This window comes from Bos taurus, chromosome 18, assembly GCF_002263795.3.
Source record: "Bos taurus isolate L1 Dominette 01449 registration number 42190680 breed Hereford chromosome 18, ARS-UCD2.0, whole genome shotgun sequence".
NCBI lineage: Eukaryota > Metazoa > Chordata > Mammalia > Artiodactyla > Bovidae > Bos > Bos taurus.
The window spans coordinates 47114847-47142663 of NC_037345.1; the positions used below are offsets into that span (position 1 = coordinate 47114847).

Below are 27817 nucleotides of genomic sequence, written 5' to 3' on the forward strand. Positions count from 1 at the left end.
CACCATCCCACCTCTGGGGGTGGAGAGGGGCTAGAAATTGGGCTATGTAATGAAGCCTCCATAAAAACCCAAGAGGAGGGGGTTCAGAGAGCTTCTAGGTTAGGGAATCAGAATGCATCCATGTGTCACTGTACCCTGCAGGCCCCAAACTCCATGATAACTTTCCCCTCCTTATCTCACTTGGCTGTTCATTCATATCCTTTAATATCCTTCATACTAAATTGGTAATCTAGTAAGTAAACAGTTTTCCTTAGTTCTGTGAGCCATTGCAGCAAATTAATCAAACCTGAAGGAGGGGTTGTGAGAACATAACCAGTTGGTCAGAAACACAGGTAACAATCTAGGCTTACAACTCGCATCTAAAGTGATGGGGGTGAGCAATCTTATAGGACTGAGCCCTCAACCTGTGCAATCTGATGCTATCTCTGAGTAAACGGTGTCTGAATTGGGCTGAATTGTAGGACATCCAGCTGGTGTCCAAAAATTGCTTGGTAGTGTCTGGAAAACCCTTCACACACATTGTAATTGGTGACCAGAACGCTCTTACCTTCCCTGCTTGGTGGTCTGGAACCTCCCACTCCAAGATTGAAAAACCTGGCTTTCATTGTCTTTCATCCATCTATTTGTTTGTTTAATACCAGTATACATGTAGTGGTTTCAGAACTGTTTACCCAGACACCATATATGTACATTTGTCTCTAGACTTACAGTTTCTATTCATTTCCAGAGTTACTTAGATTAGCTTCTTTTCCACCCATACTCCAGTGAAGTTTATCATATATTTTTAATGCAATGGGTACCTGCATGTGTACCAATCACTCAGTCGTGTCTGACTCTTCATGACCCTGTGGGCTGTAGCCCACAAGTTTCCCCTGTCTATGGGATTTCCCAGGCAAGATTTCTGGAGTGGGTTGCCATCCCCTTCTCCAGGGGATCTTCCCGACCCAGGGATCCAACCCGAGTCTCTTAACATCTGCATTGGCATGTGGGTTCTTTACCACCATCACAGCCTGGCAAGCCCAGAGTGACTGTACTAAATAAAACAGATGTCAAGACAAGAGACAGAGAAATGTTTCATCATAGAAGGGTCAATTCATTAGGAAGACACACAATCATAAATGTGCATATACTGTACTAACAGCTTTAACATATTGTTACATGAAGCAAAAACAAAATGAACTAAAAGTAGAAAAAGACAAATCCACTGCCATAATTTTCATGTATCTTCTACCCCTTATATATTTAACTGTTAGAAAAATTGAGATTTAAGATAAGCCTAGATACTTTCAGATGTTTCCTGAAGTTTTTTGAGAGACGAAAAACTCTTCTATCTATGAACCAATACATAAAAATTTTAAGATGAGAAGGATGCTGCAGTGTGGTCCCCAGCAGGCTTATCCAGTTTCTTTCCTGAATGAACTCAGCACAGGACAAATTCAATTATTACTCATCTGAGGACACCCTTCCTAATCTTTACTTTTCAGACCTCATCATCAGGAAAACAGTCATAAATGTATGTACTTAACAGGGCTTGAAAATACTTGAAGCAAAACCTGGTGGTGCTAATAGAAGTAGACACCCTATCTCAGTAATTACTAGAATTTTTTTTTAATCGGTAAGGACAAAGAATATCTAAATGACAATATCAACCCCCTTCACCTACTAGGCTTTTATAGAATTATACTTTCACAAGTGCAGGAGGGAAAGAGGAAAAAAATCTAAAGAGAGGAGGAAGCGGGGGAGGTAAAGAGTTAGAGCGCGAGCAACCTCTGTGTGTCCAGATTCTGCTAAGAGTTTGGGGATATTGAGACTTGATGTACCTACGTCCTGCTTGGGTATGTATAGAGAGCACCTGCCGTATGTCTAGTGCATGTATTAGGCGCCACCCCACTCCAGTACTCTTGCCTGGAAAATCCCATGGACGGAGGGGCCTGGTGGGCTGCAGTCCATGGGGTCGCTAGGAGTCGGACACGACTTAGCGACTTCACTTTCACTTTTCACTTTCATGCATTGGAGAAGGAAATGGCAACCCACTCCAGTGTTCTTGCCTGGAGAATCCCAGGGACGGGGGAGCCTGGTGGGCTGCCGTGTATGGGGTCGCACAGGGTCGGACACGACTGAAGCGACTTGGCAGCAGTAGCAGCAGCACTGAAGCGACTTAGCAGCAGCAGCAGCAGTGCCAAGACGGTCTCTCTAAACCCCAGTTAGCAGTTCCGCAGAGACACCTCAAACCCCAGCTGGCAGTGGGTGCCTCATTCATCCCCGTGAAGCCTCGAAGCCGGTGCCGCTTCAGCTGAACCCCAAGCCGGGAGGTCCACGGCGCGCTCCCGCCCTGCCCACTCGCGCCCGCGCTTGCGCATCCCACGAAACCCGTTAAGGCGAGGACCAGGCCCTCCCTATCCGGGACTACATTTCCCACATGCCTCTGCGCCTAGTTTCCTTCCGGCTTCCTTGCGGGTTTCGGCTCGGAAAGGTGAGTTGGTCTCGTGCACTGAGGAAATGGGCGCGGGGGCGGCGCGGGGGCGGCGCGGTCGCTGTGTGCACCCGGCTGCAGTGACTGTGTAGTTTGTGACGCTGCCCGGACACTGGGTGCTCTGATGCGTCCTCTGTCCTCCTGCTTCAGGGCCGCGCAGATGCAGCGGCCCAGAATGGCTCCGAGTTAGATTTACGAACCCCACAGTGAAGGCCTGTAACAAAAAGACGCAGAACAACAGCTCTCAGAACCACAGCTTAACCAGAGCTCCCTCCCAAGGCAGCGCTCTTGAACTCGGAGACAGCTTCCAGCCCTGGCCATTGTACTCTGGCCGTTCTGTCCGATGCCGGGAAGGCACAGCTTCACCCCGGCTCCCTCTTATTTCCATCGGGTAGTGTGTGTGATGGATGGTGGGAGCGAGGGTCGTAGCGGGGGTGTGTCCTTAGTCTGGCCCGGCTGAGCTGGGGAAAAAGGCTCACTGCGTCGATTCCCGTCATCGTCCGCCAATCTTTAGAAAGAAGGAAATCTACATGATGTTTCCTCTTTGTCCCATAAAGTGTAATTTCAATTCTTTTTCTAGACCCGGGGATACTTGTAAGAAGTGAAAAATAGGTCAGACTAAGACAAAAAGTAATCCTGCCGTTAATCTTGTTGAGAGAGAAAAGACAGAAAACCAACTACACAGTTAATAGAAAACGTTACTACTGCACAGGTCACGCCGCAGTTGTAAAATGCCATAAAGACTCCCTTTTTGAGAGCTATAAGGTCTCTTACCAGGGTTTCTTACCAGCTTTCTTACCAGGGTTGCTCCAGACCTGCCTTGCTGTTTTTATTTTATTTCTGGAGATACCCGCTTGCTAAATTACCCTCACTTTACTAATAGCACTCAATCGCCAGTTAGTCCCTGCCTATCTTGTTCTCTCACTTCAGTAGCAGCAGTCATTCCAGAATGGTTCCCCACAGCCTCAGAATCCTTCAGCTGGAGCACAGCTGTTTACAGAGGGGCTTTTTTTATCCCTGTCCTCTGTCACATTCCAAAGAATTTCCTCCCTCTCTTGAGTCAGTCCTATTTTGTTGGACTCTGCAGGCTTATTCCAGGTAGTCTTTAGCTAGTTAGGCTTTAACTAAACAGCTGAAATATCCTACCCATTGGCCTGTTTTTTGTTTTTTTTTTTATTTTTAAACTTTACATAATTGTATTAGTTTTGCCAAATATCAAAATGAATCTGCCACAGGTATACATGTGTTCCCCATCCTGAACCCTCCTCCCTCCTCCCTCTCCATACCATCCCTCTGGGTCTCCCAGTGCACTAGCCCCAAGCATCCAGTATCGTGCATCGAACCTGGACTGGCAATTCGTTTCTTACATGATATTTTACATGTTTCAATGTCATTCTCCCAAATCTTCCCACCCTCTCCCTCTCCCACAGAGTCCATAAGACTGTTCTATACATCAGTGTCTCTTTTGCTGTCTCGTACACCGGGTTATTGTTACCATCTTTCTAAATTCCATATATATGCGTTAGTATGCTGTATTGATGTTTTTCCTTCTGGCTTACTTCACTCTGTATAATAGGCTCCAGTTTCATCCACCTCATTAGAACTGATTCAAATGCATTCTTTTTAATGGCGGAGTAATACTCCATTGTGTATATGTACCATAGCTTTCTTATCCATTCATCTGCTGATGGACATCTAGGTTGCTTCCATGTCCTGGCTATTATAAACAGTGCTGCGATGAACATTGGGGTACACGTGTCTCTTTCCCTTCCGGTTTCCTCAGTGTGTATGCCTAGCAGTGGGATTGCTGGATCAAAAAACTGGAAATAGAACTGCCTTATGGCCTGGTATTTTGTTCTTCCTCTCCATTGACTATTCAGATGAACACTTGGCAGTCATTTAATTCCGCCTGTGAGCTGCTGCTTTCTAATAGTTTAAATGATCTGCAGGTCATACAGGGAGGCTAACTGCATAGCATTATTTTAGGCTGTCATTTAGTGAGAAGATTACAGTTTAGTTGAAATCATACCCTAGGTATCCTTGATCTTTTCCACTGCCCTGAGGTCAAAAGCAGGAAAAGATGTTTGATTGGTGACAAAGTCTTAGCTTTTCAGTCTTAGCCTTTAGGAGTTTCAAGGTGATAGATTTTTAACAGAGAAATCTGTGTTAACAAGAGAAGGGAAATATTAGTAGGAAGGGAGGAAAACAGTATAGAAATTTGACAAGTGACTTGAAGTTTTTGACAGCGTATGTGTGTTTCAGATCATGTATTTATGTGATCTTATGAAAGGGAGTTTAGTATAGTGGCAATAGGATGAGTTATGAGCTGAATTACCTGGATTCTAATCCTAACTTGCCACTTAGAACTCGGTGAAGTTGGGGCAGTTCATTTCGTCTCTTTGCACCACTCTTTCTTCATCTGTAAAAGGAGGGTAATAATAGAACCTACTGTATAGGATTGCTGTGAATAGGTGAATTAATATGTGTAAAGTCCTCAGATAATGCTTGACACATAAATGCTCAATAGATTTAGTTGTTATTATTAAATTGTAATTGCATGTTTTTCCTCATCACCCAGATCCAAAAATTATGAGGATTTTGCCATGTGTGCTTCATCCATCCTCACACTGTCTGTCCTTTTGTAAATTATTGTTATTCAAGAGGAATTGCCTACCAACCTGAAGTTTTGAAATTTATTAGCATTATGAGGAAGAGTGGGGCTGAGAAGCTCAAATTTTTTTGTGGAAGAATAAAGAGCAGAAGAGAATTTTCTTTAATAATTGTGGGAAGAAGTATGTAGTATCCTTCATTTTCAGTGATATAGCTGACTTTTATTAAACGTTTATTTGCAACTTTAGTGCATATATATGTAGAGTCTTATTTAATACTCATAACAATGCTTTGGGATAGAATCTATAGTTATCACCATTTTTTATAGGAGGACTCTAAGGCTGCAAAGTAACATGTCTAAGGTAACACAGTTTGATAACTATGAGAGCTTAGATTTATATCCTGGAAGTTTGACAGCAAAGCCTATGTTAGTAATTGCAACAGTATACCAAATCTCATCATTGCTGCTGCTGCTGCTGCTAAGTCACTTCAGTCGTGTCCGACTCTGTGTGACCCCATAGACGGCAGCCCACCAGGCTCCCCCGTCCCTGGGATTATCCAGGCAAGAACACTGGAGTGGGTTGCCATTTCCTTCTCAAATGCATGAAAGTGGAAAGTGAAAGTGAGGTCTCTCAGTCGCGTCTGACTCTTAGTGACCCCATGGACTGCAGCCTACCAGGCTCCTCCGTCCATGGGATTTTCCAGGCAAGAGTACTGGAGTGGGGTGCCATTGCCTTCTCCGGATCTCATCATTATGTATACTTAAATCTTTCCCTCTTTACTTAGTAATCCATCATCAGTAGTAGTAATGCGTAGTCAGTCATGTCCAACTCTGCGACCCCATGGACTGTAGCCTGCCAGGCTCCTCTGTCCATGGGATTTTCCAGGCAAGTATACTGGAGAAGGCTACCATTTCGTCTTCCAGGGAATCTTCCCAACCCAGGAATCAAACCTATGTCTCCTGTGTCTCCTGCATCAGCAGGCGGGTTCTTTACCATTGCGCCACTTGGGAAGCCCAGTCCATCATGAGGGGGAAGATGTTGATCTAATGATAGCAAACACTGTCAAGTTACATCCAGAGTATAGCTGTGAGGTCTCTATGGAGGTGCGTGGATTTCATACAGTAAGATTTATGCTTTACAGTTTTTATTTTGATGATGTTACCTGCAAAGTTAGACTAATAGGACAAGAAGATCTAGTAGCAGTTGGAGGACTTCATAGGCACCTTGGCTCAAAGTATTGGTTCAGAAGCAAAATAAATGCATTTGCCAGGATGCTGTGAAAGGAAGCAGTCATGAGACTGCTATCAGTGCCTAAAAGACATGAGTCAGGGACTTTCTGTCTTTCTTTTCTAGGTAGTATTCTTAAGACATGGGCTTCGCAGGTGTCTGGGTGGTGAATCCGCCTGCCAAGCAGATGCAAGTTTGATCCCTGGGTTGGGAAAATCCCCTGGAATAGGAAATGGCAACCCCCCTCAGTATTCTTGCCTGGGAAATCCCTTGGACAGAGGAGCCTGGCGGGCTAAGGCCCAGGGAGTCACAGAGAGTGGGAAGAAACAGAGCATGTGCACACATCAGAGCTTGGATTTCTTTAGACTCCCTGTGCTCTCCTCCAGTTGAATATGAGAGTGGTGAGGAGTATTTTGGAAGCAGGAATGGAAGAGGAAAACTCATAAAACTAACATAAGTCATTTGGAGGAGCTCTGAGGCACCTCTGGTTTTATCACTGCTTTGTCTTCTTCCAGATCTGGCTTATCTGAACTCTGCAGATCTCTAACAGAAATCTTGAAAAGGACTGACCAGTGCTTGCAGTTCAAAACAATGGCCCATGTAAGTTGATGTTTCTTCTTCCTTTTTGAAATATTACCTATTTCTAGACCATGTATACATACTCTTTCCTTATTCTGAAACTTCTGTTTAATGGAACTCCATTCAATAACCTACTTTAGTCCCTCTCATTCCTGTGAGAGTTGGAGACAAATAGCCCAGTGTCCCTTTTGTGTGCCCTTCTCTTTTTTTCCACTAATGTGGACCATCTTCTGTCAAGAGCCATGAGGGTGCAAAAGTAAATTGCCTTAAGAAAAAAGCAGGTAATTTCTGCCAAATGTTCCCCCGTTAACATTTTTTATCTTAGTTTTTTATTTTAATACCTAAACTTCAACGAAAGCATATTTCCCTGAAAACAGTGATTTTTGGTCTGGTTCTATATGGAAACAATTTACATCCGCAGGGACTTCCTTGGTGGTCCAGTGGTTAAGACTCTGCACTTCTAACTACAGGGGACATGGGTTCAATTCCTAGTCGGGGAAATAAGATCCCACGTGCCATGTGGCATGGCCAAAAACAAACAGACAGCAGCAACAAAAATTTACATCCCCAATATAGAATTTAACATCTTTTAAAAGATTTTTAGAACTTTTTATTGATGCAAAACATACATAGAGAATAGTGCTCAAATCCTAAGTGTGCATCTAAATGAATTTTCATAAATTGAGTATTTCTGTCATATTAGCCCTCAGGAGAAGAAAGAATGTTACTGGCATTCAGATACCCCCCTTTCAGTTACTTTCTACCCACCCCGTCCAAATGTATCCAAATGTAATCCTGACTTGGAATACCCTATAATAATTTTGCTTATTTTGAGGACTTTATATAAGTGAAATCATATAGTTCAATGTAACTTTTTTTATTTAAAAAACAGAAAACAATATACACGAAGTCTTGTTGTATTCCAAATACAATTGCTGAACCATCAGAACCATCTGCGGATGTTTTGAAATGCTTGCAAATATCATCAAAGGGGATGTGTATAATTGGTGTTGCTGGCAGAAGGGAAGGCATAAGAGCATCGTACAGAGTAAGAGTCATTCCTCCGTTACGTTCTTATTAGAAACGCACTTTCATGGTGCATTTCCCACGTAGCCCCTGCTTTTGTCATTTTGTAAAGTGAGTTCCTAAAAAGTTGGAAAAGTATTGAAGAAAATTGTGGAGAAACAAAGCAAGTGAGAAAAAAACATTTGGTAAAAGAAATAGCAAAGCTGAAAGAAAATACGAAAACCAAAGATACCATACGTGCATGACCCGTGTGTACTGGAGTTCTGTCCTGGGGGAAATGCGAAGCTAGCGGGAGGGTTGGAATTAATGTAGAATGCAATAGAATGCTTTGCTTTAAAACGGTAGGAAAATAGGCACCCACCCAAAATGGTGGGGAAACTATGTAGTGTTGGAATGTCTTGATTTTCAGCAATGGATTATTGATACTAAGTGGGAGATCCCTCTTTGAACTTTCCTTGAAAATCCTGTGGTTTGATGAAAGAGAGAATTTCGTCTTGTTTGACTGCTGATAGGGAAACCGCCAAACTTCTCCACAAACCTGAGTTTTTAAAATACGTAACAAGATTTAGTGTTGGTTGAAATATTAGTGCATTGAAATATTATGGTATGTAAGGCTTTGTAGAGGGTGGAAGAGGTAGGGATTTGATTGAGGGCTCGTTTTGTGAGGCTTAAAATTTCATATGCTGCCTTGATATCTTGTCAAGGCTCCAGAGACCTAACTAAGAGTTTCCCTGCTCTCCCCAGATGGGGCCCCCATTTACCTGGCTAGTTCCTCTATTCGCCAGACCAGCTGAACCTCTCCTGGTCCTTAACCTAGTAAGTCACCTCCTTGGCAGCCCACAGAATTATTCAAACAAGCCATCACATCATCCTGCATTGGCCACGGAATCCATCATCCTCTTTTCACTATAAAGCCTGCCTCCCGCAGATTCTGTTTGTTCACCCTATTCCTGAGTACATCCCCTGTGTGGCCCTGTATGACGTGTAATATCTTCCTTTCCTGGGCTGTGAGTAAATGTGACTAATAAACTGCCATCAGTCGCATCTATCAGGTGTCAGATATTCAGTCATCTCATACTGTTTAGGATCCCTCCCTCACGAGCGGGTTGAGTAGGAGGTGATCAGAACCGGACAGCAAATAGGTCAAGAATTATCTCCAGGAAGCTCTGAGAGAAGAATACTAGGAGCAGAGACCACTGTACAGTTTTACCAGATGTGCTGGTTTTGAGCAGGGTTTCTCAATTTTGGAACTACAGTTGATCTTTGAACAGTGCAGGAATTAGGGGCACTGACCCTCTGGGCAGTTGAAAATCTGACCCTCTGTGTATGCCATCCCTTCATATCTGGAATTCCTCATTATCTGCAGTTCCACATCCATAGATTCAGTGAACCTAGAATTGCATCATACTGTAGTATTTATGACTGAGAAAAATACACATAGAACTGGTACCATGCATTTCAAATCCTTGTTGTTCAAGTGTCAACTGTACTAATATTTTAAGCCGGAGAATCGTTTACTCTGGCGGAGTGTCCTCTGCATTGTTGGATGTCAACAGTATCCATGTTAGACATTTATTAGATGCTTCTAACACTCACACCCCCTCTCCCCAGTTGTGCCAATAAGAATTGTCTCTGGACGTGGCCGGATGTCTTCTTGGAAGTAAAATCACTCCTCGTTGATAATCATGATCCAGAGTACTATTTTTAACACTTGGGGCTTCGCTGGTGGCTAAGACGGTAAAGAATCTGCAATGCAGGAGACTCGGGTTCAATCTGGGTCTCCCTGGGTCAGGAAGATCCCCTGGAGGAGGAAATGGCAATCCATTCCAGTATTCTTGCCTGGGAAATACTGTGGACAGAGGAGCCTGGTGAGTTGCAGTCTGTGGGGATTGCAAAGAATCGGACACGACTGAGCGACTAAACACGCACACACTCTCTAACTCAGAAGTGAGGAAAGGTGTTCAGTGAGGGATGATGAATGATAAAGAGCTAAGAAGATCATACAGATGCATAAATAATGTGTTATTTATGCATATAACTCAGTTGCTCAGTCGTGTCCGACTCTTTGTGACCCCATGGACTGTAGCCTGCCAGGTTCCTCCGTCCATGAGTGTAAGTAATAGTGTAGAATGTGAGGGTTGAGGAAGATTTTTGAGATTGTATTGAATCCAGAAATCTAAAGAGAGAGTGAAAAAAGATTGAATTTAATGCATTCGAAATGTGGACTGCCATGTAGCAGATTTTAAAAAATAAAGAATTGGTCATAATAGGCAAAGTGCTTATAATAAAATCTGACTTTATGACGAACTTGAGTCATTTTCTTAGAGATTTTGTAGTACATTTGGGAGAAAATTTTATCAATATTTTTTCATTATCAGTGAAGGAAAAAGAAGATAGAAGATCTCATACTTCTTAAGAATTTGTGGTGGAGAAACAGCTTGCTGAAGGCTTGTGTGCACTGTTTCATTTCTTTGGGACTTCTTTTGGTTAATTTATTCCTTTCCAGATATTTTTGGGTAAAAATTTAATCTTATCTGCAGTCACAAGATGGTTCATAACATGTAGCGCTGTGTTTCAGGGATGCTAGTTTTCTTACTGTCTCATTCACATGGCATAAATTTGCTTGCTCTGGGCTTCCTCTGCTGGTCCAGTGGTTAAGAATCTACCTGCCAATGCAGGGGACATGGGTTTGATCCCTGGTCTGGGAAGATGCCACAGGGCATCTGGGCAACTAAGCCCATGTGCCACAACTACCAAGCCTGCAAGCCCTACAACATGTGCCGGCAACAAGAGAAGCCACTGCAATGAGAAGCGCGTGCGCCACAACTCGAGAGCAGCCCCAGTCACCGTAACTAGAGAAAGCCAGAGCGCAGCAGTGAAGACCCAGCACAGCCAGAAGTAAATAACAAACAAATAAGTAAATGTGCTTGCTCTGTGCTCCCTCCGTCTCTGCAATGCAGTCATTGATCCCCTCTCTTTCTATTTATAAAAAAATATTTCATGTATTTTCACAAGTAATACATGAGTTTTATTTTTTTCAGGGTTCAGTGACTTTCAGAGATGTGGCCATTGACTTCTCACAGGAAGAATGGGAATTCTTGGACTCAGCACAGAGGGACTTATATAGGGATGTGATGTGGGAGAATTACAGCAACTTCATCTCACTAGGTAAGGCAGTTTGTCTCAAATTATACCGACTTTCTCTTCTGTCAATTAGAGGACTGTGTTTGAGAAACTAAATGAAATTTTTCTCTCTGTTCCAAAGGAATGGTGTAAGCTTTGTTAGGTTGGAAATAGGACCCTCCTTTTAACACTTGTCATTCTCAGGCTCAGCAGGCTAGGTCCTTCAGACTTTCTTCAGGCTCTGTTGTTTCCATGTTTTCTTAGTACACAGGGGCTGGGTTTGAATTCTGGATTTTTTTTGACAGAAACATTGTTCAAGAAACCAGAATTCACTATGTATTTGAGCTAAGAATTGATGGCGCGTCTTTCTAATCCATCTGTGAAGAGAATACCTAGACACAGGGATTCTGAACCTCTTTAAAAATAAGAGGAGCCTGTAGAATTTACATAGTAGGAGATGAATCCATGTAGTTCGTCTAAAACTCAAGTAAATGCATTCTGTTTTGTATAACAGACATATTCAGTTCTACTTGCTTTGTGGTTGAAGGTTAAAAATCTAAGAACTTTACATTTAATGTTAAACAAATATCCTAGTAAGTATCTGAGGATGTCTCAGGAAGCCTCTTATTCTTCTCTCAGCCAATTGATAATAATAGAAATCAACTGCTAATATACACACATATTATGGTATATGGTAGCTCAGATGGTAAGGAATCTGCCTGCAGTGCACGAGACCTAGGTTCAGTCCCTGGGTCAGGAAGATCCACTGAAGAAAGGAATGACTACCCACTCCAGGATTCTTGCCCAAAGAATTCCATTGACTGAGGAGCCATGGACTGGCAGGCTACAGTCCATAGGGTCACAAAGAGTTGGACACGACTGAGTGACTAACACTTTCACTTTCATATATATAAATGCATATATTTGTACTTATGTACAAAGGCCAAAGCCTTTGACTGTGTGGATCACAATAAACTGTGGAAAATTCTGAAAGAGATGGGAATACCAGACCACCTGATCTGCCTCTTGAGAAATCTGTATGCAGGTCAGGAAGCAACAGTTAGAACTGGACATGGAACAACAGCCTGGTTCCAAATAGGAAAAGGAGTATGTCAAGGCTGTATATTGTCACCCTGCTTATTTAATTTATATGCAGAATACATCATGAGAAACGCTGGGCTGGAAGAAGCACAAGCTGGAATCAAGATTGCGGGGAGAAATATCAATAACCTCAGATATGCAGTTGACACCACCCTTATGGCAGAAAGTGAAGAGGAACTAAAAAGCCTGTTGATGAAAGTGAAAGAGGAGAGTGAAAAAGTTGGCTTAAAGGTCAACATTGAGAAAATGAAGATCATGGCATCTGGTCCCATCACTTCATGGGAAATAGATGGGGAAACAGTGTCAGACTTTATTTTGGGGGGCTCCAAAATCACTGCAGATGGTGACTGCAGCCATGAGATTAAAAGACGCTTACTCCTTGGAAGGAAAGTTATGACCAACCTAGATGGCATATTCAAAAGCAGAGACATTACTTTGCCAACAAAGGTCCGTCTAGTCAAGGCTATGGTTTTTCCTATGGTCATGTATGGATGTGAGAGTTGGACTGTGAAGAAGGCTGAGCGCCGAAGAATTGATGCTTTTGCACTGTGGTGTTGGAGAAGACTCTTGAGAGTCCCTTAGACTGCAAGGAGATCAGCCCTGGGATTTCTTTGGAAGGAATGAAGCTAAAGCTGAAACTGCAGTACTTTGGCCACCTCATGTGAAGAGTTGACTCATTGGAAAAGACTCTGATGCTGGGAGGGATTGGGGGCAGGAGGAGAAGGGGACGACAGAGGATGAGATGGCTGGATGGCATCACTGGCTCGATGGACATGAGTCTGAGTGAACTCTGGGAGTTGGTGATGGACAGGGAGGCCTGGTGTACTGCGATTCATGGGGTTGCAAAAAGTCGGACACGACTGAGCGACTGAACTGAACTGGACTGTACTTATGTACTATTCTGAACATTGTATATTACTAATTAATCCTCACAACAACTCTATGGGAAATGTACTATTATTATCCTTATTTCAGATGAGAAAACTTAGGCACAAAGGTTAATAATTTGCTGAGGCAACATAGCAACAAAGGCAGGATGAACCCGTACTATCTGGATCCATAATTTGTGTTCTCAGCTATTAAATAAGACTGCCTCTCAGCAGAGCTTATATGAGTTTAAATTGTTTTAAAGCCTGTTCTTAACTATCTGGTGTCTGTCCTTAGTGGTCCTGAGGTTACCCTAGTGTGAGTGTTTTTCAACTTTCTAGCATTTCTTTGTGCTTAGACTTTATAAAATACCATTTTGAACTACTAGTTTATTATAAATTTAACCACATGTGAACCTAAAGACTTTGGGGTTTATAATTTCATGTCACATTATATTTTAAGCAGGTCCTTCCATGTCTAAGCCAGATGTGATTACCTTATTGGATGAAGGGAAGGAACCCTGGATGGTTGTGAGAGAAGGAACAGGAAAACATCACCCTGGTGAGTGAGGGCTGAGTAGGCATGGGAAAATCATTACTGTAGGTAATAGCCAAGTACATCAGGGTAGAGACATTCCCTTGATATTTACAGATCACTCTTCAAAAGCCTATAGAGGAAAGGCCTAAGACCTAGGAAGCAAATTAAAATCTTTTAAACCTGGGCTAACAAGGGAATTTCCTACTGGCCTTGATTACAACTCTCTATTTCTCACATCATATTTCTCTCCCACTTCAAAGAAAAAAGCTGTTCTCAGTAGAAGGAAAACAAATGATAATGTAAGAGTTAAAATCAACAGAATAGAAAAAGAAAAGAAGCAGAGAAACTTAACAGAGCTTAGAGTTGATCTCTCGATAAGATCAACAAAATTAATACACACCAAAAAAATAAAAAAATAAAAATAAATCAAAAAAAAAATAATGAACACCAACTCGACTAATCAAGAAAAAAAGAGAGACAACATAAATTACTAATACCAGGAAAGAAAGAGAGGTTTTCGCTTAACATGTTATATCCATTAAAAGAATAAGAGTTCACTTCAGCAGCACATACACTCCAATTGGAACAGTACAGAGAAGATTAACATGGCCCCTGCGCAGGGTTGACATGCAAATTCATGACATGTTCCATATTAAAAAAAGAGCGAATATCATGAATAACTTTATGCCAGTAAATTTGACAACTTAAATGGAAAAATTCCTTGAAAAATACAAACTTACCAGATCTGACACAAGAGTAAAAAGAAAATATGCATAATCTAATATCTACTAAAGTAATTAAGTTCATTATCAGAAGTCTTTCCAGAAAGAAAATGCTAGACCCAGGTAGTTTCACTGGTGAATTCTATTAAATATTTAAGGAAGTAATAGTACAGTATTACACATATTCCTTCAGAAAAAGAACTCCTTCCAACTCATTTTATGAGGCTACTTTAATTCTTACACTATGTTCATGAAGGATGTAAGTTTATAATTCTGCCCCACCCACCACCACCCCCCTCCCCACCGCCTTGGTAATTTCTGTCCTTCTTGAACATAGATGTAAAATGCTTAACAAAATATCAGAAAATTAAATCCAGCAATGTATAGTAATGATGACTAAATAGAGTTTACCCCAGGAAATTATGCTTGGTTTAACATTTAAAAATTAATCAGTATAATTTACCATATTAACAGAAATGTGAGAAATCATTTGATTATCTCCATGAATGTAAAAATAGCATATGACAAAATTCAATATCCATTCATGATAAAAACTCTCAGGAAACTAGAAATTGAAAGGAGCTTCCTCAGTGTGATAAAGGGCATCTGCTGAAAAAATACTACATCATTAACTTTATCATACTTGATTGAAGAGTTCCCTCCTAAGACTGAACAAGGCAAGGATGCCCAGTCTCCCCGTATCTACTTAACATTAAATTGAAGGTCCAAGCATTGCAATCAGGCAAGAAAAAGAAATAAGAGATATAAAGATCAAAAAGGAAGAAGTAAAACTATTCGGAGATGGTATAATTATATACTTAGAAAATCCTAAGGAATCAAAGCAATATCTACTCAAACTAGTAAGTGAAGATCACAGGATACAAAGTTAAGCTACAAAAATGAGTTGTGTTTTTATATATGAAAAAAATTGGAAAATTAAAGTTAAGTCAATTAAGAAAAATTAAAGTAAATTAAGTCAGTTTACAGTAGTGTCAGAAAACAAAATCCTGAGGAATAAATTTGACAAAATGTGCAAAACCTCTACAATAAAAGCCATGGAACATTGCCAAGATGATCCGATGAATAGAAAGATGCCATTTTGGGGATGGGATGCAACACAGTTCCAGGCACAATCCTAGGAACCTTTTTTGAAAATTTTGTAGATACTGACAAACTGATTTTAAGATTTATATGGAAAAGCAGTGGACTTAGCATGTCTAAAACAATCTCAAAAAAGGACGAACATGTTATAGAACTTAGACTACATGACTTCAAGATACTTTGAGATATATTATAAAACTAAATTACTCAAGACATTGTGGTATTGGCTAAGGATCAGCAAACAGAACAGAGACCCTAGATGCAGACCTCACATGCACTTGGTGTCATTTACTTCCTGACGAAGGTGTCAGAGCCTTCCAATGGGAAAAGGAAAGTATTTCAACAAGTGATACTGGAATAATTGGGGGAAAAAATCTTCACCTCATATCACAATTAATTTGAGATAGACTTTAGACCTAAATATAAAAACTAAACATTAAAAAATCTTAAAAGTCAAATGTAAAAAATAAAATAAAAATTTAAAAACTAGGTATACATTTTATATGTAAAAAATATAAAAGCAAAAAGTAAATGGGCTTCCCAGGGTGGTGCTAGTGGCAAAGAACCTGCCTGCCAGCGCAGAAGACTTAAGACACAGGTTTGATCCCTGGCTTGGGACAATCCCCTGGAGGAAGGCATGGCAACCCACTCCAGTATTCTTGCCTGGAGAATCCCATGGTCAGAGGAGCCTGGCGGGCTGCAGTCCGTAGGGTTGCAGAGTCAACAGGACTGAAGTGACTTAGCATGGATGCAAATCTTTTAGAGGAAAACATAGGGGAATGACTTGATATTAGGTAAAAGTTTCTTAGGAGAAAGCAGTAACCATAAAAATTGATGTCATAATTTATCCAAATGAAAAACTTTATCTCATCAAAATACACTAATAAAAAATGAATAAGCAAGTCATAGACTGAGAGAAAATAGTAGTAAACAAAGGACCAACATCCAGTTGATACACTACAACTCAACACTACAATGATAGGCAGCTCAATTAAAAATGGGTAAAAAGTACATCCATACGATGGAATAACACTCGGCAACAAAAAGGAATATATTCTTAATACATGTGATAATTTGGGTGAACCTGGAAGAAATTATGTTGAGTGAAAAAAATAATCATAAAAGGTTATACCATATGACTCTAATTAATATTTATGAAATAATAAAATTATAGAGATGGAAATTGGATTAGTAGTTACCTGAGGTTAGGAATGTAGGGAGGGGGAAAGATGGTTGAAGCTACAAAGGAATAAAACATTGTGGTTATGATACAGTTGAGTCTTGATTGTGGTGAGGGTTAGGCAAGGCTATGTGTGATGTGTTAGTGGCTCAGTCGTGTGCAACTCTTTGCGACCCTACAGACTATAGCTCGCCAGACTTCTCTGTCTATGGGATTCTCCAGGCAAGAATAGTGGAGTGGATTGCCATTCCTTTCTCCAGAGAATCTTCCTGACCCAGGGATTGAACCCTGGTCTCCTGCATTGCAGGCAGATTCTTTACTGTTTGAGCTACAAGGATGTCCTCAGGCAAGGCTATCAGTTCAGTTCAGTTCAGTCGCTCAGTTGTGTCTGACTCTTTGTGACCCCATGAACCATAGCATGCCAGGCCTCCTTGCCCGTTACCAACTCCCAGAGTCCACCTAAACCCATGTCCATTGAGTCAGTGATGCCATCCAGCCATCTCATCCTCTGTCGTCTCCTTCTCCTCCTGTCCTCAATCTTCCCCAGCATCAGGGTCTTTTCCAGTGAGTCAGCTCTTCACATCAGGTGGCCAGAGGATTGCAGTTTCAGCTTCATCAGTCCTTCCAATGAACACCCAGGACTGATCTCCTTTAGAATGGACAGGTTGGATCTCCTTGCAGTCCAAAGGACTCTCAAGAGTCTTCTCCAAAACCACAGTTCAAAAGCATCAATTCTTCTGCACTCAGCTTTCTTTATAGTCCAACTCTCACATCCATACATGACTACTGGAAAAACCATAGCTTTGACTAGATGGACCTTTGTTGGCAAAGTAATGTCTCTGCTTTTTAATATGCTGTCTAGGTTGATCATAACTTTCCTTCCAAGGAGTAAGTGTCTTTTAATTTCATGGCTGCAATCACCATCTGCAGTGATTTTGGAGCCCAGAAAAATAAAGTCAGCCACTGTTTCCACTGTTTTCCCATCTATTTGCCATGAAGTGATGGGACTGGATGCCATGATCTTAGTTTTCTGAATGTTGAGCTTTAAGCCAACTTTTTCACTCTCCTCTTTCGCGTTCATCAGGAGGCTGTTTAGTTCTTCTTCACTTTCTGCCATAAGGGTGGTGTCATCTGCATATCTGAGTTTATTGATATTTCTCCCAGAAATCTTGATTCCAGCTTGTGCTTCCTCCAGCCCAGTATTTCTCATGATGTACTCTGCATATAAGGCTATACATTTGGTAAAATTGCATAGACCTGTATACAAACACATATATGAGGGCATGATGAAATCTACATCAGCCCTATGGATTATTCCAAGGGTAATTTCTTGGTTTGAATATTGTACTATAGTTTGTAAGATGTTCACATTGAGAGGGAGGGTGAAGGGGTTGTGAGACTTCCCTATACTTTTCTTTGCAGCATCCTGTGAATCTGCAGTTATTTCAAAACAAAAAGTAAATAAAAATGTCCTGTTGGGGGTGGTAGGTAAAAGATTTGAGCCAAGAGAGGAGTTACTCTCTTTCTTGATCAATGATTATAATTCATCATGATCTTAACCTGTACTAGGCAGCTCCAGCTGCCATAACAAAATACCATAGATTAGGGACTTAAACAATAGAAATGTATTGTCCCACAATTCTGGTGGCCAGAAGTTCAAGGTTAGGATTTTGGGGCCTGATGCGGGCTCTCTTCTGGCTTGCAGATGGCCCCGTTCTCACACTGTCTTCACATGATAAAAAGAGAAAGATCTCTCTCTTCCTCCTGTAAGGCCACCGTCCTGTCCTATTCTGTCCAGCAGTCCTGTGAATTAGGATCCCACCCTTATTACTTCATTTAACCTTAATTGCCTCCTAAAAGCACTGTCTCCAAATATAGGCATATTGTGTGTTTAGGGCTTAAGTGTATTTTGGAGGGACAAAATTCATTCCATAGCAATGTCTATATAGGGTCCAGCTTCTTCCAATCTCACTAGTATACATACCCTTGTTTGCCTAAAAATACGCTCATTTATTCAGCAGTACTTGTATGCCCAACCTGAACCAAGCGCTGTGCTACACACCAGTGGGACAGCTGTGAGCAAGAGTGGCAGTTCCAGCAGGCTTCTTGTTTAATTTTAATAAGGGTGAGGACATTAAGTTAACAAGTAAATGAATGGTATTATGTAGGGACAAGTGTTATTAAGAAAAGTGAGGAGAACCAGAGATAGAAACTGGGAGATGTAGACAGATTTTTGGGCGTTTGGGGCTTTTTGAAGAGATGATTTTTGAGTGGAGACATGAAAAAAAGAGCTCAGACCACTTGAATATCTAAAGCAAGAAGCAAAAACAGTCCTAATGAAACAGTAAATGCAGAGACCTTGGGTCAGAGGGCAAAGACTTTGATGTTTGAGGAACAGCAAAAAGGCCAGCATGCAAATTTTTATTATCATCCTTACCTGTTTTCTAGATGATCTTACTTGCAAAGCAGAAATAGAAACACAGTAGTGTAGAGAACAAACGTGTGGCTACCAAGGGGGAAGTTCAGATAGAATGAATTGGGAGATTGGGACTGACATATTTACACTATTGATACTATAATAAAATAGACAAATAATGATAGTCTACTGTATAGCACAGGGAACTCTACTCAGTGCTCTGTGATAACTTAAATGGGAAGGAAATCCAAAAAAGACAGGATATATGTAAACATATATAGCCCATTGACATTGCTGTACAGCAGAAACTCATACATTATAAAGCAACTATACTCCAATAAAAATTTTAAAAAGAAGAGGAGGAGGAAGGCCAGGATGATTATTCAAAAGGTAAGTGAGAAGTAGAGTAACAAGATGAAGTCAGAAAGTTAGGTAAGGGCTAGGTCATGTGAAATTTGAGTATCATAGGGGAAGTCATTGTGATAGAAAGCCATTGGAGATTTCTAAGCAGGGGAATGTCATGAGCTGATTTGCCTTATAAGTATCACTCTATAGAGAACAGATCAAATAGGGGCAAGATGAATAGTAGGAAGACCAATTAGGAGGCTATTTCATTTGTCCCAGTGGAATATGGTAGTGGCTTTGATTTGAATGTTGCTGGTGGGAAATAGACAGATGTTAGATTCATGGTGGGTTTGCCCAGAATATACTGCTGGGCTGCTCCTCGGTCTGAATCCTCCACACTTGAGGCTGCTCCCACAAGTGGATGTTTTCTTTACCCAGATTGAACTCCTCATACAGCCTGCTTCTCCCTATGTGGATAAGAAGGGTCTTTGTCTTTTAGTTGGTGCATTTTATCCATTTGCAGTTAAGTAATTTTCTTATATGTGCTGTGCTTAGTTGCTTAGTCATGTCCTACTCTTTGCAACCCCATGCACTGTTGCCGGGCATGCCACCCCATGGACTGTTGGCCCGCCAGGCTGCTCTGTCCATGGGGATTCTCCAGGCAAGAATACTGGAGTGGGTTACCATGCCCTCCTCCAGGGGATCTTCCCGACCCAGGATTTGAACCCAGGTCTCCTGCATTGCAAGTGAATTCTTTACTGTCTGAGTCACCAAGGAAATATATAAACCTTATATATTTAGGTTTAAATCCACTTTCTTTTTTCTGTCTCTTCAGCATTCTCTTTTTTCCCTCTCATGCCTATTTTGGATTAATCAAAATATTTTATTTTAGCTTTTGCCTCTTGAGTGTGTTAGTTATACACACTTTAATTTTTAATAGTTGCTCTAGAGGTTAGCACATGCATTCTTCAGTTACTGCATTCTACCTTAAATTAGTTCCTTTATATCTTAATATTGTAGAGACATTAATAACATTTAAATTCTTTTTAGGTATCCTCTATTTTGTCTACTGTTGTTAGGTATCTTAACTCTATATACATTTAGATCCCTACAGAGTATTAATTTAAATACTACTATTAATACTGATTTAGATTTACCTACACAGGTACCTTTTACAGTGCTCCTTTTTCTTTTCTGTACTGTAGTGCTTCTGCTTAGAATCATTTTCTCTGTTCCTGAAGAACTTCCTTTAGTATTTCTTTTATTGTGCCTGTTGGCAATGAATTCTCTTAGGTTTTATTTGAAACTATCTTCATTTTGTCTTCATTTTTAAAGGGTACAGAACTTTGTCTTCGTTCTTTGGAGTATAGAACTCTGGATTGGCTGTTATTTTCTCTTAGCAGCTGTCTTCTTGTTTTTCTGGCTTCTGTCATTTTCATTGAGTAGCAGTTTGTCAGTCATATTGTAATTCTGTTGGAGGTATTGTTTTGGAGAGATTTTTCCTATTTTCCCCATAAACGTTAATATTTGGTGTGTAATTTTACAGAAGATAGGTTTTTTTAGGTACACATATGTGTTATTAGCAGAAATGCAATGTCTTCTAGAGATATCTAATCCATTCACTGGTAATGATATTGAAAACTCAGCCTCTGCATGCTGGTGGTGAATCAAATCTCAGAGACAGAGTTTGGGGTGAAGTAGAAAAGAATAGCTTTATTTCTTTGCCAGGCAAAGGGGGACACAGTGGGCTTGTGCTTTAAAAATTGTGTGTCCCAACCTGGGAGGAGTTGGTGAGAGTTTTATAGCAATAGTTTAAGATCAGGGTTACTGATAAGGATCAGGGGGTGTGCAGGGCCTGTATTCCTTTAATTTAATCTGGCCTCTGGTGGTCTCCTGAAGAGCTTCACTGGTTCCTTTAATCTGGCCTCAGGTGGTGTCTTGTTGAGCTTCTCAGGGTTATCAAACTGTCACCTCTCTGGAACATCTTCCAGTTGCTGGGGGTTTTAGTTCTGCAGAAGAGCTCAAAGATACTGTTACGTGTATCCCTTGTGGTGCAACCAGGACTCTGACCCAAGGTTGCAGTATTGTTTCTTGACTGCCCCTTTCTTGTTTCTGCATCCTCTCCCTTCCCTGATTAGCACCTGTTCAGATTTTCCCTTTGGAATCTAGGGAAGGTCCATGGAGGCTGGAGTCTATTCTCTGCAAAGAAACAGGGGCCACAGAAAGGCTTCCATGCCCAAGAGCCCCAAAGGGTCCTACTAGGTTTCAGTAATAGGCATTATTTTAGGTGCTTTTTATTTCTGTATAGTTTTCTTTCTTCTGGAACAGGAAAACATTGTGTGTTTGCTTTCTTGTTTTCTTTCAGACTTGGAGTCCAGATACAGTGCCAATATTTTATCTTCAGAAAAGGACATTTACGAAATATATTCGTTCCAGTGGGAGATAATGGAAAGAATTAAAAGCTGTAGCCTTCAGGACTCCATTTTTAGAAATGATTGGGAATGCAAAAGCAAAATTGAGGGGCAAAAGGAACCACAAGAGGGATATTTTGGGCAAGTGAAAATTGCTTCTGAAAAAAGGACCACTTACAAAAAGCATAATCTTCTTGCTGAATATCAGAGAGTTCATAATGGAGAAAAGTTGTATGAATGTAAGGAATGTAGGAAGACCTTTATTCGTCGCTCAACACTTAGTCAACACCTGAGAATTCATACTGGTGAGAAACCATACAAATGTAAGGAATGTGGGCAGGCCTTTAGACAGCGTGCACACCTTATCAGACATCACAAACTTCATACTGGTGAGAAACCCTATGAATGCAAGGAATGTGGGAAGGCCTTTACAGTCCTCCAAGAATTGACTCAGCATCAGAGACTTCATACTGGTGAAAAGCCCTATGAATGTAAGGAATGTGGAAAGGCCTTTAGAGTACATCAGCAACTCGCTCGACATCAGAGAATTCACACTGGAGAGAAGCCCTATGAATGTAAGGCATGTGGGAAAACCTTTAGGCAGTGTACACACCTTACTCGACATCAAAGACTTCATACTTCAGAGAAGCTCTATGAATGTAAGGAATGTGGGAAAGCCTTCGTATGTGGTCCAGACCTTAGAATACATCAGAAAATACATTTTGGGGAGAAACCCTATGAATGTAAGGAATGTGGAAAGGCTTTTAGGATATGTCAACAGCTTACTGTCCATCAGAGTATTCATACTGGTGAGAAACCCTATGAATGTAAAGATTGTGGGAAGACTTTTAGATTAAGGCAACAACTTGTTCGCCATCAGAGAATTCATACTCGTGAGAAACCCTATGAATGTATGGAGTGTTGGAAGACCTTTAGTAGTTACTCACAACTTATTTCCCATCAGAGCATTCATATTGGTGAGAGACCTTATGAATGTGAAGAATGTGGGAAGGCCTTTAGACTGCTGTCACAACTTACTCAACATCAGAGTATTCATACTGGTGAGAAACCTTATGAATGTAAGGAATGTAGAAAACCTTTTCGACTTCTCTCACAACTTACTCAACATCAGAGTATTCATACTGGAGAGAAACCTTATGAATGTAAGGAATGTGGTAAAGCTTTTAGACTTTATTCTTTTCTTACTCAACACCAGAGAATTCATACTGGTGAGAAACCCTACAAATGTAAGGAATGTAAGAAGGCTTTTAGACAACATTCACACCTTACTCAACATCAGAAAATTCATAATGTAATTTAATACAAGGCTTTCAAATGCACATTATGTTACAGAACATCAGAAAATTCATTTTTGAGAGAATTTGTTTGATGCTCATTAAGCATAAAAAATTTGTATTACAGAAAAAAATGTTGCTTTAATGGTTGCTTCCATCACCATTCAAGCATTGTCTTCAGCATATTCATATGAGAAAGTAATATAATGAATGCAGGAAAATCTTTAGCCTTATCTATCTTTTATCACCATTTCACCACTGTATTACCAGTGTATTATTGGATAGGTACTTAAATTTCTGTGCCTCATTTTGCTCACTTGTAAAATGGTGATAGTAGTATCTGTGAATATTAGCTATTTATTGCTGCATAATAAAATATCACAAACTTAGTAGCTTAAAATAATACACATTTATTATCTCAGTTTCTATAGGTCAGGTCAACTAACTAGGCATAACTTAGTTGGGTCTTCTGCTTCAGGGCCTCTCACAAGGCTAAAATCAAGGTGTCGACCATGACTGAGTCTCATCTGAAGGTTCAACTGGGGAAGAGATCCACTTCTAACCTCCTGTGGTTGCTGTCCAAATTAATTTCCTGAGGGCTATTGCACTGAGGTCTTCAGATTCTATCTGGCTGTTGGCTGAAGGCTGACTTCAGTCAGTTCCTTGCTACAGGAGCCCCTTCAGCATAACTGCTTGCTTCGTCAGAGAATGCAATCCAAGAAAGCAAGAGTCTGCTAGCATCGAAGAAGCTATCATCTTGTGTTTCTAATCATTGAAATGACATTTCATTACCTTTGCTACCTTCTGTTGCTTGGAAGCAAGGAACTAGGCTGCCGTACACTCAAGGGAACAGGCTTATAGAAGAGTATGAATCCCAGGAGGAAGGGATCACTGGGGCCAATTCAGAGTCAGCCTGCTGTATCATTGTGAGGATTGAGTAGTTAATACTTGGAAAAACAGCAGCCATATAGCATGTTTTCTGTAAATATTATCTATAGTTGTTATTAACATCATTAGTGTTAGTGAATTCATATGAAAGGAAGATCCTATAGAAGTAATAACTAGAAATGCCTTCTGTCACTGCTCAGCACTTATTAAACCTAAGATAAAATCTAGGAGGTTATTTTGAATGTGAGAAGTTCTTCATCACTTGAGCTGCATCAGAAATTTCATGCCAAAAAAAAAACCTGATGAATTTCATGAATATGAGGTTAAGAATGTAGTGGTTGAAGAAGCAAAGAGAAATATGAAATTGTTTTCCCATAATAACAAGGTAAATGTTTTATAGTCTGTATTCTCTGACCACCACTCAAAATTGATTAGAAACTATGAAAAAGATGGCAAAAAAAAAAAAAAAACTAACCACTTGGAAATATAATTGTGTATGTGTGTGCACCCGTGTGTGTATGTTACTCTTGTAGAAAGAAAGAAGACATTCCATTGCAACTAGTAAACTTTTTGATGCTCATAGTATCCCATCTTCAACCAGTAGGAGCTGGGTTTTTTGACATGACACCGGTAGCAGTTTAATAGTTTACTTGGTTATGGCTGCCTAACTTGGTCAGCTTGGGAAGATGCTTGGGTACCAGCTCATCATTCTGAAAACTAATAAATAAAGGGGAAAGTATTTTTTTTTCCATGTGAATCAGGTCTCAGGGTCACCCAAAGCTCATCAAATTTAAGTTTTTTTTTTTAATTTAATGAATCTTACCAGTAAATGCAGAAAAAAAAGATATTTGGATTAGAAAAATCATTTTCTATTTCCTAATTTAAAGAATAATGTCCAGAAAGTGGTCTTCAAGGGATATTAAAACTATTTGGGGAAAGAGTTTATAGTGAGAACTTTATATTGGATTTATCAAGCTGACCATTTCTAAGCCCTTTGGTTGATTTTAACATCTATAAAAGTGAAACTGTCAGACATTATGCACCTCCTGGTATAATGAAGTTAGGAAGTACATGTCACTACCTATGAAGTTTTCTTGTCAAAATAATGAACAGAATGAATCAAACTTTTAAATCAAAAAATTTTTTTAAACCCGAGAACTTGAGAAATGGATGAACAAAGTAAATGTTACCACAGGAAGCAGCCAAGCCGATCCAGAATGTATAAAATTCCCAAAACAATTCCCCAAAATGAGCTGACTTCTTCAACTATTGAGTGGCATGAAAAAAGAAGGGCACTGTTAACAGATTTTTAAAAAAAGACTTGAGGCATATCAACTAAATTCAATATGTGGGCATTATTTGGACCCAGATTGAACAAAGCGTAAAAAGACATTTTGGAGACTGGGGAAAATGTGGACATGCACTGAGTATTAGTTGATTTTTAGAAATACTAGTTTTGTTGTTTAGTTACTAAGTTATATCCATGGATTGTAGCCCACCAGGCTCTTCTGTCCATGGGATTTCCCAGGCAAGAATAATGGAGTGAGTTGTCATTTCCTTTTCCAGGGTATCTTCCCAACCTAGGGATCGAACCTGAATCTCTTGGGTCTCCTGCAATGGCAGGTGGATTATTTACCACTGGTGCCACCCGGGAAGCTCGATAATAATATCAGTGTGGTTATTAAAAAATAAAATATTTTATGATTAGAAATAAATATATAGGAAATAGTAAGATACCCAGATTGTATTAAAATATTCCACAAAAGAAAATTGGCAAAGAGAGCTAGAAAATATCAATAGATTGGTAAAATGTTAATAATTACTGAAGTAGAATGGTTGTTTATGGGGGGTTCATTGTTCTAATATTTTTACTTTTTTATGTGTTTGGAAGTTTCCATAATAAAATATTTAAAATCAAATTATACACTGCTTCAGAAATCATTGTTAATAAGATGCCTGCATATATGAACTTGTTGGATGTCACCAAAGTTCTATTCAGTGAGGAACTTATGCCCCTGAATGCATTAAGAAAATCTTGTTTGTAGGCCTAGGTTTCATCTTCACTTTTCCACAGCCATCAAAGCTGGGCCTGTCACATGGATAAATGTGTTAAAGGAATGAGTGAACCTTTATGTCAAGAAACCAGAAAAAGAACAAAGTAAAACCAACAGAGGAGAAGCAGAGTAAAATTAAAATTAGAAATTAATTAAGGGGTTAGATACTAGTAGACTTAATCCAATGTTAATGACTATATCTTGGCAAGTCTAATCAATGAAAAGAAATATGAAACAGCATTAACGATGATAGAAGGGACATAACTACAGATTATCAAATTTTTCTTTTAATTCTAAGATAACACTATTTGTATGTACAATATGTATTCCAATATATGTCAAAACATGGATTACATTTTCTTCTCTAAGAATGTTATCACAACTGATTGCTCTAGAACCCAAACAGATCAGCAAATAAATGTGTGTGAAGTTCCTGTTGAAGGGAAAAAATCTGATAGTTGCATAGGTGAAAGTCTTAAGAAACAGATAATCCTTAACAGGATTTTAGCAATTAATTTTGCACAGGTAAAATAGTCCTGATATAAAACTAGACGTGGATAACTCCTAAAGAGCAAAATCTAGACCAGCTTCATTTATGACGATTCTGTTAATTCTAAATAGTGGTATTTAGAATTTATTACAAAATCAGCCTTCATTAATAGGTTAGTGTTTTGCCTTTTCCAAGCACAAAATATCTCCAGAAGGCCTGTGTTGAACCTAGCACAAGACCTTAACCCAACATTCTCCACAAGTTTGTTTCAGGGATACTAATCCATGAGGATATTTGAAAAAAAGGTATCGTGGGGAAAATCATGAATGAAACCAAGGATAAAATATATATTTTGGGGGGGAAAATCCAAGTACCTGTTACCAGCTTGTTAAAAGATGTATTCAAGATATATTTTCATTTAACACAGTATATCTCAAATTTACTTCGCTGTGCAATTCTCTCACTCCAAATATCCCTTAACACCTTTAGAGTGTGAACCATTCTGGTAGATGTTACCATAACCTCGGTGAATGTCTTGCAAGATGTTATTTCAGACATTATGGTGAGTGAGTGTGTTGTGGAAGGGTGAGGAAGGACCCTTCTCCGCAGCTCACATCATACTCTGAAAGCAGCTTCCAGCTTGAATACTGGGCCAGTGCTTTTCTACAGAGTGGAAACGATTTCAGCCTGGTCCTTGGTAGTGTATATAGTAAACATGCTGAAATACTCTATTAAACAGTGATTAGGACATAAATGATTTTTCATTGAAATAAAAATGCTATATTAAATATCATTTGTGTATTTTCTTTCTTTATAAAGATTTTCTCAAAGGTGCATATCTAGAAGTGCTGTATAGACTTTGCTTCACATATTGCCAGATTGTTGCCCCATCCTTGCACCAATTTTGAATCCCTTCAGTTGTTAAAGATGAGTGTATTTCCCTGATTACAAGCAAATTGAGCACATTTTTTCATATGTGTTTATTGACCAATCACATTTTCCTAAAAGTACTTTTTTATTCACGTACTTTCTCTGTTTCTTTTTGGGTTTTCTCATTGATTTTTTTTAGGATCCTTAAAGTAATCTAGGTATTGATAATTCCAGGTATTGTTGTTCAGTTGCTCGGTCATGTCTGACTCTCTTTACGACACCATGGACTGCAGCATGGCAGCCTTCCCTGTCCTTCACTATCTCCTGGAGTTTGCTCAGACTCATGTCCATTGAGTCGATGATGCCAGGTATTACACATTTATAAATGAACACTGTAACACAGTTACAACACATGCCATCTGTTTTGCACATGCCATATGTTTTGCATATGATAAGTTTGCAGGAAGAAAGCCTGGCTTACTGCATGACTCTACCCCTTC

General features: G+C 39.9%; 1 protein-coding gene and 1 non-coding gene across 9 annotated transcripts; both read left to right on the forward strand.

Annotated features, from left to right (window-relative positions):
• The first annotated feature begins 2433 nt into the window (after nt 1–2433).
• LOC615112 (zinc finger protein 14 homolog) lies at nt 2434–27240 on the forward strand. Of its 8 annotated transcripts, XM_059877069.1 has the most exons (7): nt 2434–2864; nt 5052–5265; nt 6828–6912; nt 7784–7939; nt 10959–11085; nt 13471–13569; nt 21675–27240. In XM_059877069.1, exons 3-7 carry the CDS (start codon nt 6904–6906, stop codon nt 23039–23041), a joined length of 1758 nt encoding a protein of 585 aa, XP_059733052.1. In that variant the 5' UTR covers nt 2434–2864; nt 5052–5265; nt 6828–6903; the 3' UTR covers nt 23042–27240. The 8 variants fall into 8 exon arrangements, with proteins under 8 accessions (XP_059733052.1, XP_059733053.1, XP_024834476.1 ...); XM_059877070.1 differs by lacking the exon at nt 5052–5265; XM_024978708.2 differs by lacking the exon at nt 5052–5265 and having other exon boundaries at nt 2434–2473.
• Nucleotides 14098–14202, forward strand: LOC112442470 (U6 spliceosomal RNA). Its single transcript, XR_003030561.1, has one exon. It is a non-coding gene; the product is annotated as a U6 spliceosomal RNA (small nuclear RNA).
• Nucleotides 27241–27817: the final 577 nt, after the last annotated feature.